Source organism: Haliotis rubra, unplaced genomic scaffold, assembly GCF_003918875.1.
Source record: "Haliotis rubra isolate DU_JTF1 unplaced genomic scaffold, ASM391887v1 Scf141, whole genome shotgun sequence".
In the NCBI taxonomy this organism is placed as follows: Eukaryota; Metazoa; Mollusca; class Gastropoda; order Lepetellida; family Haliotidae; genus Haliotis; species Haliotis rubra.
Window position 1 is genome coordinate 129,806 of NW_025765348.1, and position 18,305 is coordinate 148,110.

At 46.9% G+C, this 18,305-nt stretch overlaps 1 protein-coding gene across 1 annotated transcript in view; it reads right to left on the reverse strand.

Moving 5' to 3' along the window:
* LOC124268977 (GON-4-like protein) overlaps positions 1-18,305 on the reverse strand; it is a 28,088-nt gene that overhangs the window by 392 nt on the left and 9,391 nt on the right. Inside the window, exons 8-18 of the mRNA XM_046704005.1 lie at positions 8,280-8,457; positions 7,504-7,629; positions 6,104-6,200; positions 5,316-5,448; positions 4,151-4,237; positions 3,467-3,692; positions 2,460-2,616; positions 1,715-1,865; positions 1,459-1,575; positions 1,094-1,222; positions 833-924 (exon numbers count right to left, since the gene is read on the reverse strand). Coding sequence (XP_046559961.1) covers positions 833-924; positions 1,094-1,222; positions 1,459-1,575; positions 1,715-1,865; positions 2,460-2,616; positions 3,467-3,692; positions 4,151-4,237; positions 5,316-5,448; positions 6,104-6,200; positions 7,504-7,629; positions 8,280-8,457 — 1,493 coding nt within the window. The remainder of the gene's footprint in view (positions 1-832; positions 925-1,093; positions 1,223-1,458; positions 1,576-1,714; positions 1,866-2,459; positions 2,617-3,466; positions 3,693-4,150; positions 4,238-5,315; positions 5,449-6,103; positions 6,201-7,503; positions 7,630-8,279; positions 8,458-18,305) is intronic.

Below are 18,305 nucleotides of genomic sequence, written 5' to 3' on the forward strand. Positions count from 1 at the left end.
ATTGTGGACTTTCTCTAACATATTGACAATCTTTACTGTATGAGAAATTTGACAGAGGTATAACTGAGTTCTGCAACATTCTGTTATTGGCCAAGTAATGCATACTCAGCACATTTGATAGTAACATAGAGAGAAATAGTGATATATGTAGCCTTAACATATGGTTGGTTTGCTTTAGAGTTAGTGAGTGAGTTGGATTTCACGTCACTTTTAGCAATATTCCAGCAATATCACGACAGAGGACACCAGAAATGGGCTTCACACACTGTTCCCATATTGAGAAACGAACCTGTGCCTTCGGCGTGACAAGCGAACGCTTTAACCACTAGGCTACGCCACCACCCCGGTTTACTTTAGACAAATGATCACTGGCAAATAATAATGCAATAAAACAATAGTGAGTGAGTGAGTGAGTTAAAATTTAACGTCACATCGGCAATATTTCAGCCATATCGTGACGAGAACAATTAATTTTATGCATAATAAGCAATGGCAAACTATAAAAACCTGTCAACGAAGGACAGTAAAATAACTAGATTATCACAGATTCGAATTTAAAACTAGCAATCAAATCTAAAACAGTCTAACTATAGGACAATACAAGGTAAAAACAACAAAACAATACCCCATTCTACAAAGCAATCTTAGCACTAAAGGTAACATCCATACTTTAACAGCGGCTTACAATCATCATAGATGGCTTTTTGGAACAGGCACCAGAACAATTTTGCTACATGAACCAGTGAAACAATTTTTCTCAACAGTTTCCTAACAAGGTGGAAGTCATTTGTGCTACTTTCACCAACAAAGGAATTGAACTGAAACACCTTACCTCTTTGTGCCACTGTCTCCATCCTCGTTATCAGCAGGTGAAACTGGTGCCGAGTGGGGTTTCTTCTTGCTTGGGGACCATGTTACATCCACCTAACAGACACAACACTTCAAAACTGAGGACCACATACATATTTTGTAGGAGTGAAACATATCACACAGCAGTAAGTATACTAGCATATTTAAATCCTAGTCTTCTGAACTTTGAGCACTGAACCTGTAACTTAGTTAAAGCTAAAGATTATTATCCTCTAACATTTACCTCAAGTTGATTGCTAACTTCCACCAAATCCAAAGGTGTACTCAGACTTGACGACCTCTTCCTCTCACTGCTCTTCTTCTGTTTCTTCTGTCCCTTCAGTGCACGTGCTGCCTCTTTCGCCCGTTTTTTCTAAAATACATAGAAAATAACACTTCCATTCATAGTATATAATTAATATGTTGATAGTAACAAGTTAAAATCCTACCTGAAAACATGTTCAGTCATTATTGCCATATTAGAATTTAAAGTGTTTTCCTCAATGCTGACTTTCTAAAACCATGCAACACAAAACTAGATGCACAAAATCTAAACCCAATCCACGTCATTGCTGGAACAATAACACACAGTTGCTATGCAGTTAATACCTTGGCCCATATTGGTAGAATACTGTCATCCTGGTCTCGTAAAGCCACCATTTGGTCTGGGGAGAAGGCTTCCACTACCAGAGTCTTTGGCAACATATTCTTGTTCTGCCGGAAATACTGTAAGAGGAGAAAATTTGATTACAACAAGTTATATTGTCATTATTGGTTTCACATTGCATTAAAAGTTAATAAAACATGCTAACATATAATAAAACAACTGCAAATAGTTTATTCATCCAAGGGGAGACAACTCTACCTTGATTGGATTATCTGGGGACCTCTGGCTGGACATATTCTTGATTCGTAAGTTGATCTGCTTCAGGGTTTTGGCAGGTAACAAGTACTTCTGAATGAGACTGCGAGGGTTCTTCAGTCCATGGAACTGCTCCAGACCCAGGGCTATCAAGCTGGAGAAGCAGAAAGATCTTGTCAATCAATTTGGGCTTAAATTGACTGACTGACTGAGCTTGGTTTTACACCGCTGTTAGCAATATTCCAGCAACATCACGTCGGGGGACACCAGAAATGGGCTTCACACAATGTACCCATGTGGGGATTCAAACCCGGGTCTTCGGCGTGACGAGTCAACGCTTTAACCACTAGGCTACCTCACGGTCCCGGGCTTAAATTGAGTACAAGAGTTAAAGTAGTACCTTTTCTTTCTTTTGGGGGTTGTGGGGGTGTGTGTTTTTTTTTTAATCAGAATAGTTAAGAGAGTGTACATATCATCATGACTAGTCACACAAATTGTTAAGTAAGTGAATGAAATGATTTGGACTTAAAATTGCATGACCCAGAATGGAGCATGTAAGCTTAACATAGTAATGTCAATGAGAATAAGAGTAGTGCTGAGTTCCAAGGCAACTAGTAGATCCTGGTACAACAAAGGGATTAACTCGAGAAACAGATTTGGGTTCAGCTATCATGATCATCAAAGTCCAAAACATGTCCAACAACAAACATTTTACAGAGTAAACTTATCAAAGACAACATATCCATACTTGTCCTCCCCGCTGGTGAAGGTAAGACGGCTGTCTCTGGCTTCTTCCAGCGACAATAACCGCCGACAAGGCAGCAACTGAGGGTAGAGGAACACTGGGCTGGACCAGAACACCTCAATCTGAGATGGCAGTAATGGGTGCTTTGTAGACGAGCTTCCTGATGATACAAACACAGGGCTAATTACAGGTTTGCAACAAACCAGAACGAAATACAAAACGAATTACAAATTACTTTGGAAGATTTGTGTGTTTGTTTGGTGTTGAACACCGCATTCAGTATTAGCTAGCTGTATGGCGGCTAGTGGTGGTCCGATTAATTGAAATAATCGAAGATTGGTCGCAATGACTAAAATGTTTTCTCATAATCGAACAAAACAATTTTGGAGCACTTGTTTGCATTAACAATGTTTTTCACAAGGTTGGTTTTGTCTGTTACATTTCATAAGCACTACAAGCTCGTTCCAAGTCAGGATTGAGTTTATCTTAAAGACTCCAGGAAATTTTTGCTCCTAACATACCAGTCATCCTTTGTAAAATTCGCAAATGCATTTTGTACAATTTGCAAAAAACTCGAAAGAACTACGTTTTTTCTGTATTTTTTGTGCATTAACAAACATAACCAGGAAAATCTGATAAATGACGCTTACCAATTATTTGATTTGATTGATCGGTTGAAATGAACCAATCATCAATTATGAGATTTAAACCAATTCCCAACAATAATGGCGGCAGTCTGTAAAGGAACAAGGCTGGACCAATCAATCCAGTGATCAACAGCATGAGCACTGATCTATGCAATTTGCATAAGAGCATGTCCATTTGCATTGCCATTGGTTATGCATTGCATAACAAAGTCAACGAGCATGGCCACCCGATGCCACAATCCTGTTTAGTTGCCTCTTACGACAAGCATTGGTTGCTGAAGACCAAGTGGAACCTATATTTTAACGGGTTTACTTTTCACGAAGCTGACATGAGTGGAACACATGGTTTCACTAATAGTTTACCTTTCTTTCTGGCAATCTTCTTGCCTCCATCCACCGAGTCATAGTCAGAGTCTGTGGCATTGCTGTTGGTGTCTTCCACAGAGTAGGAGGAAGCATCTTCATTCTCCTGGATCAGGTTCCAGGAGGTGTCCTCCCCGACCACATCTATAGCCTGCTCCAGGTTACATACGTTGTAGGACGACAGGTCACGTGCCATCGACACACAGCGGAAGATGTCAAGCTCCCTCTACAATTTGACATAAGGTTAGTGAGTGTTATTTTAATAAGCACTACACCATATCACAGACATCATGATGGCCTGCACATAATTTTGTACATGACGTGCAGGGGTTGGGGGTGGAGGGGGGGTCCACTTACTTTGTACATAAATTTTAGGGGGTGGGGTCATTCACATTGTACATGCTTCTCCATAAAAATCATCATCATCCTCATCCCCCCAAGCCATAACTTATGGGCTGTCCCTTATGCATATAGTGTGGTGTGAAATCTCAGCCTGTATTGATTCATGTCTTAGATGCTAAGTGAAAACCTAGAAACACAATAAGAGCTAACCACACTTCAAAATCTATGACGAAAGTTTTCTAGCATGCCAAGGGAGGTAACTCTGCATATCAGACAATTGGGCCAGTTGTTTCCCTCTGAGCCTCACTGCCAGACATGTGGACACATGGAACTAGTTCCTACCAATAGTTGTCTGCATGAGCTGGTCAGGGACTCGAAGTCCTCGCTACCCTTACAGAGGAAGAAGAGCTGTGTCGTCAGTTGGACGTGCTGCAACAGAAATGTTTGTTACTTTGTGAGTTCAACACTTCAATACTTAACAGCATTCCTAGAGTTCACATCAGCATGGCAGCATTAGACATCATTATTTCCAGGAGTAAATAAAAGTAAATAGAAGCATGTAAACACTACCTATGCAAAACAATGTCGTTTTCCCATATGCAGTGATAAGTACCACAACATAATTTCATCAATATCAATATAAACATACTCTTGACAAGTAGGAGATGGTGAGGAGGCGCATTACGTTGTGTTCAACTAACGTGCATGCAGCTGCTAGTACTAGTCTGGACTGCTGATAATTCTGTAGTGCTAGTCCACAGAGATACCATGCTGCAGTGTGCTGTATCCCCTTTGTTTATCCCAGGCAGGATAACAACAAGTGTTTGCCAATATGTCCCCCGCCGCTAAAGAAGATTGAAATACTTTTAACATATTACTGCTTTTAATTTTTTGGTCACATACAAGATGCCTGAAATGACTGGTGTCTGCATAATCACCCAAATTTGTCTGTCACCAAATTTGAAGACATTGGGTACACCAATTCATGAGATATTGCGTTAACAAGAGTTTGAAAAGTGGTCAAAGTGTCATGGTGACCTTGAAAATAAGGCCAAGGTCACCAAAATCGACAGGTGTCTGCATAATCCCCCAATGTAGGGTGTAACCAAATTTGAAGACATTGGGTGCAACAGTTCATGATATATCGCGATAACAAAATCGGGACGTATGTACATTGCTGAATACATAGTCCAACAAGTACCATCTTGTAACACTTTCTGGTATGATACAGCCAGTGATCTTTCTGCTCTCCCAACCAACACTCTATCAACTAGACTACAAAGATGGTCAAAAGATGGCAAACTTTCATTTATGAGAAGCAAATGGATATGGTAAGTTCTGATGTTATGGTCACTTTTGGTTGTACAACATCTTCAACTTGTGGACTCAGCTTTATCAGTAACAAGAATACATGGAAAGTGACTCTTTTTTTCAAAATTCATGTCCTCACATTGTCAACTACAAAAGCAAACAGACAAACCATTCCTTTAATGTGAACATAGTTTACCTTTCGCATTTGTTCCTCGATGAGTAGTTTCTCCTCTGTAGTGGTGATGAGAGCATTCTCCTCCAGCTCTGCCCGATGAATACTGGTCATGGGAGCTTTAACTGGAGACTTTTTGGCCTTGACGGTTGGCTTTCTGGAACAGATAACACCCAATAATCTCATACATACCAAGTGGAAATACAGCAATGCCATGACAATACCCATTCACATAGATTCACCACAGCAGCAAGATATCCTTGTGCCAGTTTCTTGTTGGTTGTTTAACACCACGTTCTGAAATATTCCAGATGTACAATGGTAGCCTGCAAATATTCCAGTGAGTGAGTGAGTTTAGTTTTATGCCGCACTCAGCAATATTCCAGCTATATGGAGGCGGTCTGTAAACAATCGAGTCTGGACCAGACATTCCAGTGATCAATAGCAAGGGCATCGATCTGCGAAATTGGGATATCTGCTGACATGTGTCAACCAAATCAGCCCAGCCTGACCAAATCTTCCAGGATCCCGTTAGGGTAGCCTAGTCTTTAAAGACAACAACCAGGTTCAATTACTGAAGATCAATTCTAACCCAGACCTTCACTGGTCAAATCTTCCAGGACTAGCAGATAGTCCAGCGACTGATATAAGGAGCACCGATCTACACAAAAGGGACATGAAGACATGCAAGTGATCAAGTCTGACCACCCAATCCGTATAGTCACCTCTTACAGACAGCAGTGTTTGCTGGGGACTTATTTTGTTTGACCTGGTATGTACCACAGATCTACCAGGAGAATGTAGGTACATACTGTGGCAGTGTTTCCTCCAAATACATAGACTTATCCTCTTCCTCCTGCTCTGGGAACAGTTCATCAAGTTCATCTATCAGCTGGTTCAGTTCCTTCTCTGAAACAGACAGGGAGAGTTAGGCCAACCAAGACTTGGTGAAGGCAGTTTCACACCTAGGTCAACAGTATTTGATATACAGTGCACCCTGGTTATAATGCCCCTGGTTACAATGCCACCCTGGATAGAATGCCATGTTTTTGCCAAAACAGATTTCCTGCTGTTATAATATCCAGGTTGCAATGCCACCAAATTGCCAATGATAGTTTAGTTTAAGCGCTTTTAGCAATGCCATCTGCCAATGTCAAAGTCACTTTGTACCAATGGTTATAAATGCCAATGGCTGCATGTATATTACAAACACTAATCAGACCGTGGAGGATGCAAAAGTCCAGCTTAGCGTCATCTTCAACATTTTTCAAAGGTGTCTGCATAAAGCATGAGCAGGGCCCAAAACAATACAGTTATTGTACAACTTTGATTAAACCCACAAGGATAGATATGTCATACTCAGGAAGGTAAGCTAGGAGATTCAGAGGCAGTGGTTTAACGGTTGATGCCATCACAGGAGGGCTGGGACGGGTACCCCGGATACCCGGGACGAGTGGGTAATGAACTGGACCCGGGTACCCATGTCAATACCCAGACCTGTTATGATCATGTGCCTAATAGACCAAATAATGTAATATGTTATTCTTTCATGATTAAAAGGTTGTATTGTCTTTGAAGATTTAGACATAATTTACAGTCACCTTTTTGATGGTTAACATATTGAAAAACTCTAAATTGTAGCCTCCGAGCTAAAGAATATATTGCCATTTCTTACAAATTTGATATCAGGAAATAGTGAGTGAGTGAGTTTAGCTTTACACCGCACTCAGCAATATTCCAGCTATATGGCAGCGGTCTGGAAATAATCGAGTCTGGACCAGACAATCCAGTGATCAACAGCATGAGCATCGATCTGCACAATTGGGAACCGATGACATGTCAACCAAGTCAGCAAGCCTGACCAGCCGATCCCATTAGTCACCTCTTACAACAAGCATGGGTTGCGAAGATCAATATTCTAACAATACCTTCCTTCCGCGGGCAGATATCAGGAAATAACATAACGGGTATCAGGGTAGGGTAAGGTAATAGGGATGAGGTACCTAGGTAGAAAATTTGAACCCGTCCCAGCCCTACATCACAGTAAACTGTTGTGCACTCTATCTCCTCCATTAATCCTTGATCAGTGACGCCAGTGGATAACTGCGTTACCAGCCATCAAGCTCACATGTATGTGTCTGGGTCATGCTTCAATAAACATGGGAGATTTCAGATTAAAATGATGTGCCTTATATGAATTCTTTGTCCTTACTTGAAACCCTAAAAGGTCGGTCAAATCTGAAATCTTCCTCCACTTCAACAATTTTTTCAGCTTCCTCCAAGAAATTGAATTCAGGATCATTTGCCTCATCGTCAGCTGGCTGATCAACAGGCTCCGCTAAAACAAAGTATAGCGATCATTCAATGTCTGCTAACTGAAGTGAACATGGAAAATCAAAATCAGCATTCAAACTGGCTTTCCGCAAGGAAATAAAACACTGTCTTGCCCGATACTGTGATTGACCTTTTGTCAAAAGTGAGAGATTTCGTTGCTGGAGTGAGTGAGTGAGTTTGGTTTTACGCCCCTTTTAGCAATATTCCAGCAATATCGCGGCGGGGGACACCAGAAATGGGCTTAACACATTGTACCCATCGTTGCTGGAGGGTACTGGTACAGCACAGACATGATCGTTGAAAATTTTGGATTCAAATCTAGGACAGAGCAAAGGAAGGTAACTCTGCCCAGGAACTGCCATTAGTGTGTCACAGCTGCCTGACCCCTGTCAAATACAGGTTTTCATGAGGGAGTGAATTAGACTTTGTTTCAGTCACTTTATTCCAGCAATGGGACACGTGTAAAGGGCATCACACAAAGTACATGTGGGGACTTAAACTCAGGCCTTTGGTGAGATGACAAACACTTTATCCACTCAGCTACCCCAATACAATCCTTCCCCAACTCCCCCCAAAACACAACAAACAGAAACATTACATGAGAACTTATGTATAATTATGTATAAATGCTTCAAAAGTCCCTATGAAACTCACAGTCTGGCTTGACGAGGGACCGGAGGAACTCCTGCCATTCTGAGTCATCACATTCCGTGTCATACATATCTGGAGTGATGTCTGGTGCGACAAACGCTTCCTCTATGGCGGTCAAAGATGTGTCAGTCAAGGGCAGTTTGGATCTTGTTCGTCGAGCTATTATATCTGAATGTGTACTCTGGAATAAACATTTTTACAAGAGTTTTACAAGAGTCCAATGAAGGACATGATTCAGGTAGTTTACAGGGGATGGTGACTTGTTTTCTGATTTTGTTTATATTTAAAGGAGTTCGATTAAAGGAACCTGATTTGACTTGCTCTAGGTGCATGTTGACATGGAAGCAAAGTTGCTCCAGACAAAACCAGCTTGCACCCTATCTCACAAACTTATCAGAGTTTAATAAACAGGCCCATCTGCTTCCTGTGTAACGGTAGTTGTGTGTGTAACACACAACAGTACAAGGACAAAATTCTACACATGATACTAAAGGAATTTAGGAGATTGGTCATCTTTGGAACCCAAAATTCATTTAATAGGACTAACTATATATCTGCATGCACTTTATTTTAAATACAGTCAACAGTTGTGTGCTGGACAGATAAACTCATGACAGGTGACTACCATCTAGAACATAACAATTTTCCATATAACACAAATGGTTATGTGACTGACTGACTGAGTTTTAGTTTTACGCCGCTTTTAGCAATATTCCAGCAATATCACGGCGGGGGACTCGAGAAATGGGCTTCACACATTGTGCCCATGTGGGGAATCGAACCCGGGTCTTCGGCGTGCCGAGCCAACGCTTTAACCACTAGGCTACCCCACCGCCCCCAAAAGGTTATGTGATACTATAAATGAGTGAGCGGGTGAGTTTGGAAATTTTAATATAAATTGTATATTTATATACTTATCCTACCTCATGATTTGCACTTCTCTCTCTTGCTTCGACGCTAAGTAGAACGAATGAGAACTTTTCCTGTAGGCCTCTCTTGTCCATACGCCCGTGTTCCCGAGGCTGCTCTCTTTATAGGACAGGTCCCTAGTCCTTGGATAAGCGTGCAGCACGTTCCCTTGTCTACCTACGTGACTACCTCAGAGTGATCATTCTCTTCTTGAAGCCAATGACAGTTATACGTAACCGTCTGAGTAGAGGGGAGGCTGGGTGTGCTAAGGTACTTAGGAGCTTTAACGCTACGAAATCCATAAGGAACTCGGGAAGGACGTGATTGCTCCGTGGAGTAGAGGTCAGCAAGCGAGATTGTCGAACACTTCTACATCCGTAGGGAGCAACGACAAGGTAGGCCCATAACTACCAAGGTCACTACGTTCGATGGTTAGTTCGAACCCATTCATTTACTAAGCACAATTGCTCCCAGGGACCGGGACTCCTGAGTAATGTAGTGTTCAGTCACTACCTTCACGAAAGTGAAAGGACGCAGCTTAGCAAGTGTGATCAGTCGCATTACCACGATTTCCAAGGTACCCCCGTAATAAAAGTCTAATAACTAGTATCGGGCCAGCCCCTGTTTCGAAACAACCCCCACAGACACCGTCCCGAGGAGGGTGAAAGGGTAATTGAATCGGAAAACTCACAATTTTAACGTTCAGTACCACAACATCATCTTATGACTTCCACTACTTACCACAGTAAGATCACATAGATGGGTATAGGTACTTAAGAGCATGACGCTACGAAGTGTAACACTTCGGGAATGACTCACTTCACTGATGTTATTACTCCACAGAGCAGACGACAGTAAGTGAGGTGGCGACTCTCCAGAGTCTCAAATGAAATTGAGAGAAGAAATCGAGGTCCCGGAAGAATCGAAGACACAAATCAGAAATAAAATTCAGAATTTTATTCAGATTGTACACAAAGCAGCAACGATCGCAATTGGTGATCATCTGCGCTGAAGCTGATGGTTGTACCGAGTGGCAAACAGGTCTACATCTGGTCATGATAACAGGTAGATCTTAGATTGGAATATCAGAGGCAGTTGTTTCCACTCCGTGAGTGACGGGTGTTTGGGACGTGACAGGGCATCGGCAATAACATTGCTCATCCTGGGAATGTGTCAGGTTCTGGCCACTGTGTTGAGTGAATCGATCAGATGATAAATTCAAAACATCAACTGAAGCAGAACTGCTGATCCTGTCGACCCCTGATGGAATATGTATCAAACTACCATCGAAATGCCTGATTGAATCAGTATATGAGAGGACCGTAGTTCAACTGCCCAATGCCGAACGGATCCTGATGACCACTGGGCCACTTAAACACAGCTCGCCGATATAGTTCTCGAATCCAACGCACACCCATCGACAATGCAGGTAGCTTGTTATAGGATTGGGTACCTGAGTAAAAGCCAAGAACTCGCCACATATGCCAAACAGCAGGACCTCCATTGGTATCAATGACATGACCTTTGAAAGTAAATCGAAGATACTTCCAATAGTCTGGATGTATCCGGATGTGAAGGTAGGTGTCTCGCAGGTCAAGGGAAATGAGAGATGTAACAACTTTTGCCTCTGACAAAGAGATATCTCCTGAGATAGGAACATTCAATTAGTCCAGCTACCATGCCAGTACTAATGGAGTGCTGAATGTAGTAGGTTCGGCGCATGGAGATTGTCAGTCAATCTACAGGAATGTTCTCATTGTAAACGGTCCAACCATGAAGAAATTTGTATGATCGGGCGCATGGAACCTCAGGAATGTTTTGGTTGGCGAACAAAATGATGGTTCGCCAGGGTTCGCCAGTGAGTGATAAAGGTAGTAGATCGCTGCCTGGTGACAGTCCGACATAATTGCAGTGACCTCTGAACTCAGTGCTTGAGCTAGTGTAGAAAACCGCTGTAACCCAAGCCAAAGTCAAACCGTTCATGGGTGTTTCTGTCTGTCACCCTCGATAAGCAGTCTCTCTCTCGACTGGCTGACGAAATCCTGACACAATCATTCTTACCGGGAATGGCACCGTTCATTGTTACTAGCCTTTGAAGGCTGGACTTGATATCTGACTCGTGGGACCAAGACAAGTCTGCCAGGGCACTTCATAGTCACTCTAATCATCAAAATTCCGGTAAACAAACAGTAGTCTGCCATTTGCAAACGTTACCCACGATGCGACAAAAATCCGGACAACACAGTCTTCGGTTAACCGGGCGAGTCACAACCCATAAATTCTGGGCTGCGCTATGCTGACTACTTGACAAGACATCGCTGCTGGTACCATGCACAAAAACTTGACCCAAAACGCAGGGTGCTGAAGATGACGAACCATCTGCATTGATTGCACCCAGCAATACACAGAAACGCCGTTACGAGTAGTCTGTAGTAACAAGACTCAGTGAAGCGTCGTAAAGTATTCCTGGCTAGCAAGCTTATCTAGTAGTGCCCTATCGGGTGGTCGTAGTGCTGATATCTACGCCGAAGATAGATTCTTTGAACCGAATCATTCATCAAAGGTAAAGATCGGATGGTAGATTGAATCTGGAATGAGATGAGTCCAGGTCACAGAGGAATCTTGAGAACTGGGACCATCAGGCCGTCAAGTGCCGAGCGTAATATGTCTAGATGACTGCGCTACTGACATCAAATGTGAATCGATTCGGCATGGTGAAGCACATAGCTACTACCTCTGTTCAACCAGCAGAAAAAGGGTACCAGGTGGGATAAGTTATGTGACTAAAAACTTTAAACGCCTCTCAAGCCGTAAGGTAAACTGGATAAACAAATCAGCTTGTTGTGCTTAGAGCTTGTCACTCCATGGTGAGGAATCTAGCGCCTCACAGATGCCCTGAAAACTAGGATTGTGTTGAAAACTAGCAGAGTTCGAAAAATTTGGCCGTATTTAGATGCAAGTTCACAATGCTCGTTGAGGATGTTAAAAACCAGTGTTGACAAGTCCCGATCCTTCATGTTGAATGAAATAAAGAAAACATCTGGTATTTTCCTCTAGGTAGCTGTAGGTGGTCGGCGAACCAAGTGATTATGTGTGTCAAATCAACCAAAGCCATTCCTGCATCTTATAGGCGACTGGCATAGCCCAAACCATGAAAACAAAGACGAAGTTCTATGTGGGTTAAGTGTCTTGGGAGGCATCCCAGACACAATTTGCATAGGCTCTGACGAACCAATAGGCTGGTAAGATCGCCCGTGTTGGAAATAACACGAAGTGGTGAATCGGCAATTCGTGAATCAACTCAATTGGTAGGCAAGGTCCGAGGAACAGATTATTGACAAATGCTGACAGTTCGATGAATGCTGATGAAATTTAACCAAACCTGAAGAGGTTTTCAATTCTTCAAGAGAGTCGTCCTTGGGGTACATATTATGCATTTTCCGCTGAAAATGTCCTGTGACAGTTGTATCAATGTTTTTGAATAAAAAGATTGAACAATAAATAAACTCTTTTATTTATTATAATGGTCCCTGCCTCACGGAGTTACCTCCCTTAGCGCATGCCACTAACTGGGTAGGCTCCTAGACCCGTGATCATCATTCCTTCTGCTGAATATATCAGTGAACAGAATTATGGGAGGCGGGAGGCCCTACCCTCAAGGATCTACTCTCTTCAAAGAATTGAAAACCTCTTCAGGTTTGGTTAATTCTTCTTCATAGAGATCGCCCTTGGGGTACATATTATGCATAAACACAGACTCCCAAAGACCGGAGGCCAGGGAGGAGGGAATTCTGTCCAAGCACACACAAATATAGCGATCGTGATCATGGAAAAATTTGAACAGACGCCATAACACTCACCTGTCACTTGTCCCAGTTTCGCTTCCGCACAGAGGCATTATGGGAGGGGAACTGACAGGGAGGAATTGTACTCAAAGATCTACCTCCATTTAGCATAATGAGACAACGCATTATAGTGTGAATGTCAATAAAGCCCCACCCACGGCGTGTCTATTAGTGAGCACCGTGAGGGAAATGCAATACCGCCACAATCGACAAATAACTCCTAAGAGAATCGAAGGGGGTACATGTTCTCTGAGTGAGCTCACAGTAGCAGACATGTCAATAATACAAATATTGTACAGTAGCCGCCAAAACAGACCAATAAACCAAGACTCACTCGTCAGGGTGGCAGGACACTGTCCACTGGAGAGAACAGTACGGCCAAAGCTCGCACGATTACGGAATGCGATCGAGCTGATAATGCCGTGATAAACGCGTTTTGGCCGGCTCCAAATAGCGCAGAGCAGATCTCTTCAATGGGGAGTGCCGATGCAAAGCTTTTGATGCTGCTACTGCCCTGACCGAGTGAGCCTTCAACCCCTCAGGGGAGGCTTGCCCTTAGCCTGATAAGCAGCACAAATACATCGAAACTAGCCAGCCAGACAAAGTCTGCTTGCTCGCTGGCAGACCAGCCTTCCCGCCACCAGAACAACAGAACAGCTGGGTACCCGCACGGATTCCCCGCGCTCGCTTGATATAGACTTTGAGCGCCTTACGGACATCCAACGGGTGAGTGCTCAGAGGAGTGGTCCCCGATGTGGAAGGCTGGGTAAGAGTAGGAAGTTCGATAGGAGCTGTCACATGGAAAGCGGATCGACCTTCGGGTCGGTAAGTATCTGGGAGGCTTAATACTGACACGATCCGCGGTGAAACACAGTCAGCCGGGTCGGACGACATAGCATGTAAATCGCCGACCCTACGCCCAGATGTTACCGCCACCAAAACACAGCTTTCCAAGTTAACAACTGAATGGAAATAGCCGATAGGTGTGAGAAAGTTGGACCGACAGCCAATCGAGCACAATTGACAAATCCTGGTGGACTGGTTCGCCTGAGCCGCAGGTCGAATCCGCTCCGCCAGCAAGAAAGCTGCCAGACGAGAGGGTGCTGCCCCAGAAGAGCACCATCGACAGGGTGTGAAAAGTGGAAATAGCGTGGAGTAGCCACGAATGGTCGGCCGCCAGGCCTTCTTCCAAACGAGCTTGCAAAACTCCAATACTGGACTAAATCCGCAGAAAAGGGATCTGCAATCCCCTATCTGAACACCAGCGCCAGCATAGCGGGACCACCTATCCTCGCATTGAACGCTTGTCGAATCTCTCCAAGCCAGAATTGTGTCTGCAACTGCTGCAGGAATTCCGCGGCTCGAGGTTAGACCTGACAGAGGCCAAGCCACCCACTGAACTGCGGATTTGGGTGGGCCCCGCTCTGAGTGAGAATGTCCGTCAGAAGGTAATAGAACAGGAGGCTGAGCCAGAAACCTGAGAATTACCGAAACCAGCTCTGTGACGGCCAAAGCGTGCCAGTAGCACAAGTAGCCGAGCTGGCTGGGTGGACAGCTGTGAAAGGACACGGGAATGAGTGGTAACGGCGGAACGCCCAGAGCACTTTGCCCGGCCCAATCCAGCAGGAAGGCGCCGGCAGCCAACGCCTCTGGGTCCGTATCCGAGCAGAACACGGTGTCTGATGCGCCCCGCCGACGCAAACAGATCCACCTGGAACGACACCGCATAACTGGGAGATTACTGTGAAAATCTGCCTGTCGAAAGCATCCACTGCGCGGGCCAGGATCCGGCGAGAGCCGCATCTGCTCGCGACGCTCTCCAGCCCCGGAGATAAACAGGGAGTACCTGACAATCGCATTGGTCGCACCAGAGGAGAAAGTCCCACGCCCCGGAGGAGCGCTGGGGACACCGCGGCCTCCCTGCTTCAGGATGTACGACATGGCCGCCTGGTTGTCCAACTGAAGACGGACTACCTGGCCACGGACATGCTCTCTGAAGCCAATACCAACCGCACAGCTCTCAGTTCCAACACGCTGATGTGAAGGTGGGCTTCGCTTCGACCAGAGTCCGATGCCGACAGACTGCCCAGAACACCCCCAGCCCGTGAGGGACGATCGGTCTGAACTGTGAGAGCTGGCGCCGATTTCCAAGGGGATCCCCTGGTGAGATTCCCCGACATTTGTCCACCACTGAAGGTGAGGTGTCAACCACTGGGACTGTGAGACTGCGCCCAGATCCTCCGTGGTGAGTCCACAGCCGAGCCAAAGCTTGCTGTATAGGACGATCTCAACCGCTACCGCCACACTACAGAGATCGCCGCCGCCATATGGCTCCAGTAGACGGAGCCAAGTCCGCTGGTGCCTGGGGCTGGGAGAGGAACGAAGATACCATCTCCAACTCTGGTGATCCGGTCGGGCGACAAGGAAACGAAATCCTTGTTCGCTTGAATCGCTACCAAGAAAACCAAGTCCTGGGTGGGTACCAGGTCGGATTTCTTGAGGTTGATGATCCACCCCAGTCGAAGTTAGAATGTCTATCACTGTGTGAGTAGCATCTTGACTCGCTGGCTGAGTTAGTGCTCCGAGCAACCAGTCGCCTAGGTAAGGGTAACAACGCCTTCCTTGCTAACGAGCTAGGGTAGCTGGGACTAACATGAGCTTGGTGAACACCCTTGGGGCAGTCGATATGCCAAGGGGAGCACCCTGAATTGGTAACACATCCCGCCGTAAGAGAACCAAGGTACTGCTTGAACGATGGATGTATTGGTACATGCAGATACGCGATCCTTTAGGTCGATTGACGGAGCCAATCGCCGGCTGAACAGATGAGATCACCGAAATGCAGTGTCTCCATCTTGAAGGATGGTACTTCCAGCATGCGATTCAACCCCTTGAGGTTGAGAATCGGACGGAACCCGCCGTCTTTCTTCGACGAGGAAGTACGCGGAGTAAAATCCCGCCTGTTCCTCTCCCGGTGGAATGCGCCGATTGCGGACTTGTCCAGCAGAGCCTGAACTTCGCCGCTAAAATATGTCCGCCTCTGGCTTGACATGACGGCACCGGAGTGCGACGTATGCCGGTGAAGTCGGGCGACTCCTCGCCCACAGTGGTAAATGGCCTATGCTGACCGTGGCCAGCACCTGCTGCTTGTTGGTAGCCTTCTCCCATTCCGCAGGAATAGAGAGAGGCGGCCTCCCACTGGGATATGGGGTAGGAGCGCGTGCGTGGACCCTAGTAGCGGAGCTGACTGGGTGTGACACACGGCTTGAGCGGCAGCCTGATGGGTTAACGGGAGGTCGGGGCAGACCTCCCGCGCCCGCGAAAAGGCTGGGAGCTAGTCGAGGACTGCTCCTTGCCCCTACCCTTGGCGGACCTGTTCCTCCGCCTACCCCTACCAAGCGGCCGGCCAGCCGGCAGACTCGGCGCGTAGGCTGCACCCCGCGGAGGAAGGTGGAACGGAGCGCTGAGCCAGACACCCTGGTGCTCCAACAAGGCCTTAGAATCCTTGAAGGAGGTAGCTGCAGCAGCAGCCTCCCCGTGATGACCTGCTGGGCCCCTGGAAAGAGGGTCGCCCCCAGACGGAAAGGGAGGGCCAGCAAGGTCTGCTGCGCCGCTGCCGAAAGTACCTAGACGCCGACAGCCACAGCTTGGCGATCCCCATGACTGCGCGACATCACCGCCGACGCTGCAGACCGCAAAGAGTCGCTGCGCAGGTGTGCCTGAACTTCCGAGCTGACGGAGCAGCACGACATGCGCTAAACGCCGCCAGCATGCCCCTCCGCCTCCAGGGCCGACCTCTGAATCGAGGAGAGGTAGGCCTCGCGGGACCACCACCCGCACCTGCTGCATCGCTGCCCGTAGACCTCCTCAGAGGGTCCGGGTACGCGGTGCCGCAGGGGATGCCTCGCCAGGGGCAAAGGTGGAGTGAGGCGCCTTGCCGAAGCAGCCGGAGCTGCTCCGAGGAAGCCGAGCCTCCCCAGGGCTTACGGAAGTGAACACGCACTCGCCAACGATGGGAACTACTTAACAGGAGTCCTCCCCAAGCTGGTAGCGCCGCACGAGATCCGCAAGTCGAACCGACTCGGCACCAGACAAGAGGGGATCAACCACGCCCGAGACCAACGGAGGCAAATGCGGAGCTGCGTCTGCGCAGGGTTGCCGAGGGGCAAACGCCGCCAGGCAAGCGAACTCAGCCGAGTCCACGCAACTCCACAGGCACCGCTGCTTGGGTAGGCCTCGCAATTTTTTGCCGGACCTCCCGCAGAGCCGGCAAAACGGAAGCCTCCGCCATGCTCCTCAACCTCCCTGCTCCATCGCCTCGGCGCTCGAGCCCGAAGTCAGAGGCTGGGTCTCCTCCGAAAGAGGACCCTAACCCCGACCCGTGGGCTGCCTAACGCTAGGAAGCACAGAAAGGGAAGAGCAGACAGACTGCTCCACGCCGGCGCCAGCAGGCGCATGGACCCCGTCCCGGTGACGCTGGAGGCAGGCCAGGCAGAACTGGTGCCTCCGCTCATGGGGGGGAGTGCGAGGGACCGAACACCAGGAATACTCAACGGTCCCCGCGCCAACTCCGAGAGGGGACTGGGAGCACCTCCCTCCGGGCAGCCGAGGCGGCCCGGACCCGGCCAGAGGCAACGGGTCAACAGACGCCAAGGCTGAGGGATCGAGCCGAGCCCGGCGATCCCACCCCCTGACTCTCCTCACCCCGCCCGAGTGAGCGAGGAACTCCTGCCGGAGACCTCCAACTGACTCACTTAACGAGGGACTTCACAGAGTCCATATGCTGCTGAAACAAGGTTTCCATTATAGACATGTCAAAGCCACCAGTACTGGCGGGAGAGGGGCTTGGCCACGGGATTTTTTCCCTTTTGACGGCTTTTTAGCCTTAGACGGGGACCTGGCGTCAGTTCCCCACCCGCCACGATCTCCCCGGTAGAAGAGCCGTGATCCGCCGCCCTCCTTTTGGGCCCGGGAAAACCCAAGACATATGGGACAAGAGTCCGCAATCGTGACCAGTCTTCTCAAGACAGGCAACGCATTGCTCATGCCTGTCGGCCCGTGGAATACTCTGTCCACAGACCGAACAGGATGAAAAGGCCTGAAAGCAAACACGCAGCATGTAGCTAACGGCGCCAGCAGCATATAAACACGAGAAAAACATTGAAAATACGTGAAGGTTACCACGGAAAGTAATAGTTGGTTTTAATACGCAATATTACGACCACATGGCACGCTAAACTTCCCGCCATGGCAGAGCAACACGCGGCGTAAACCA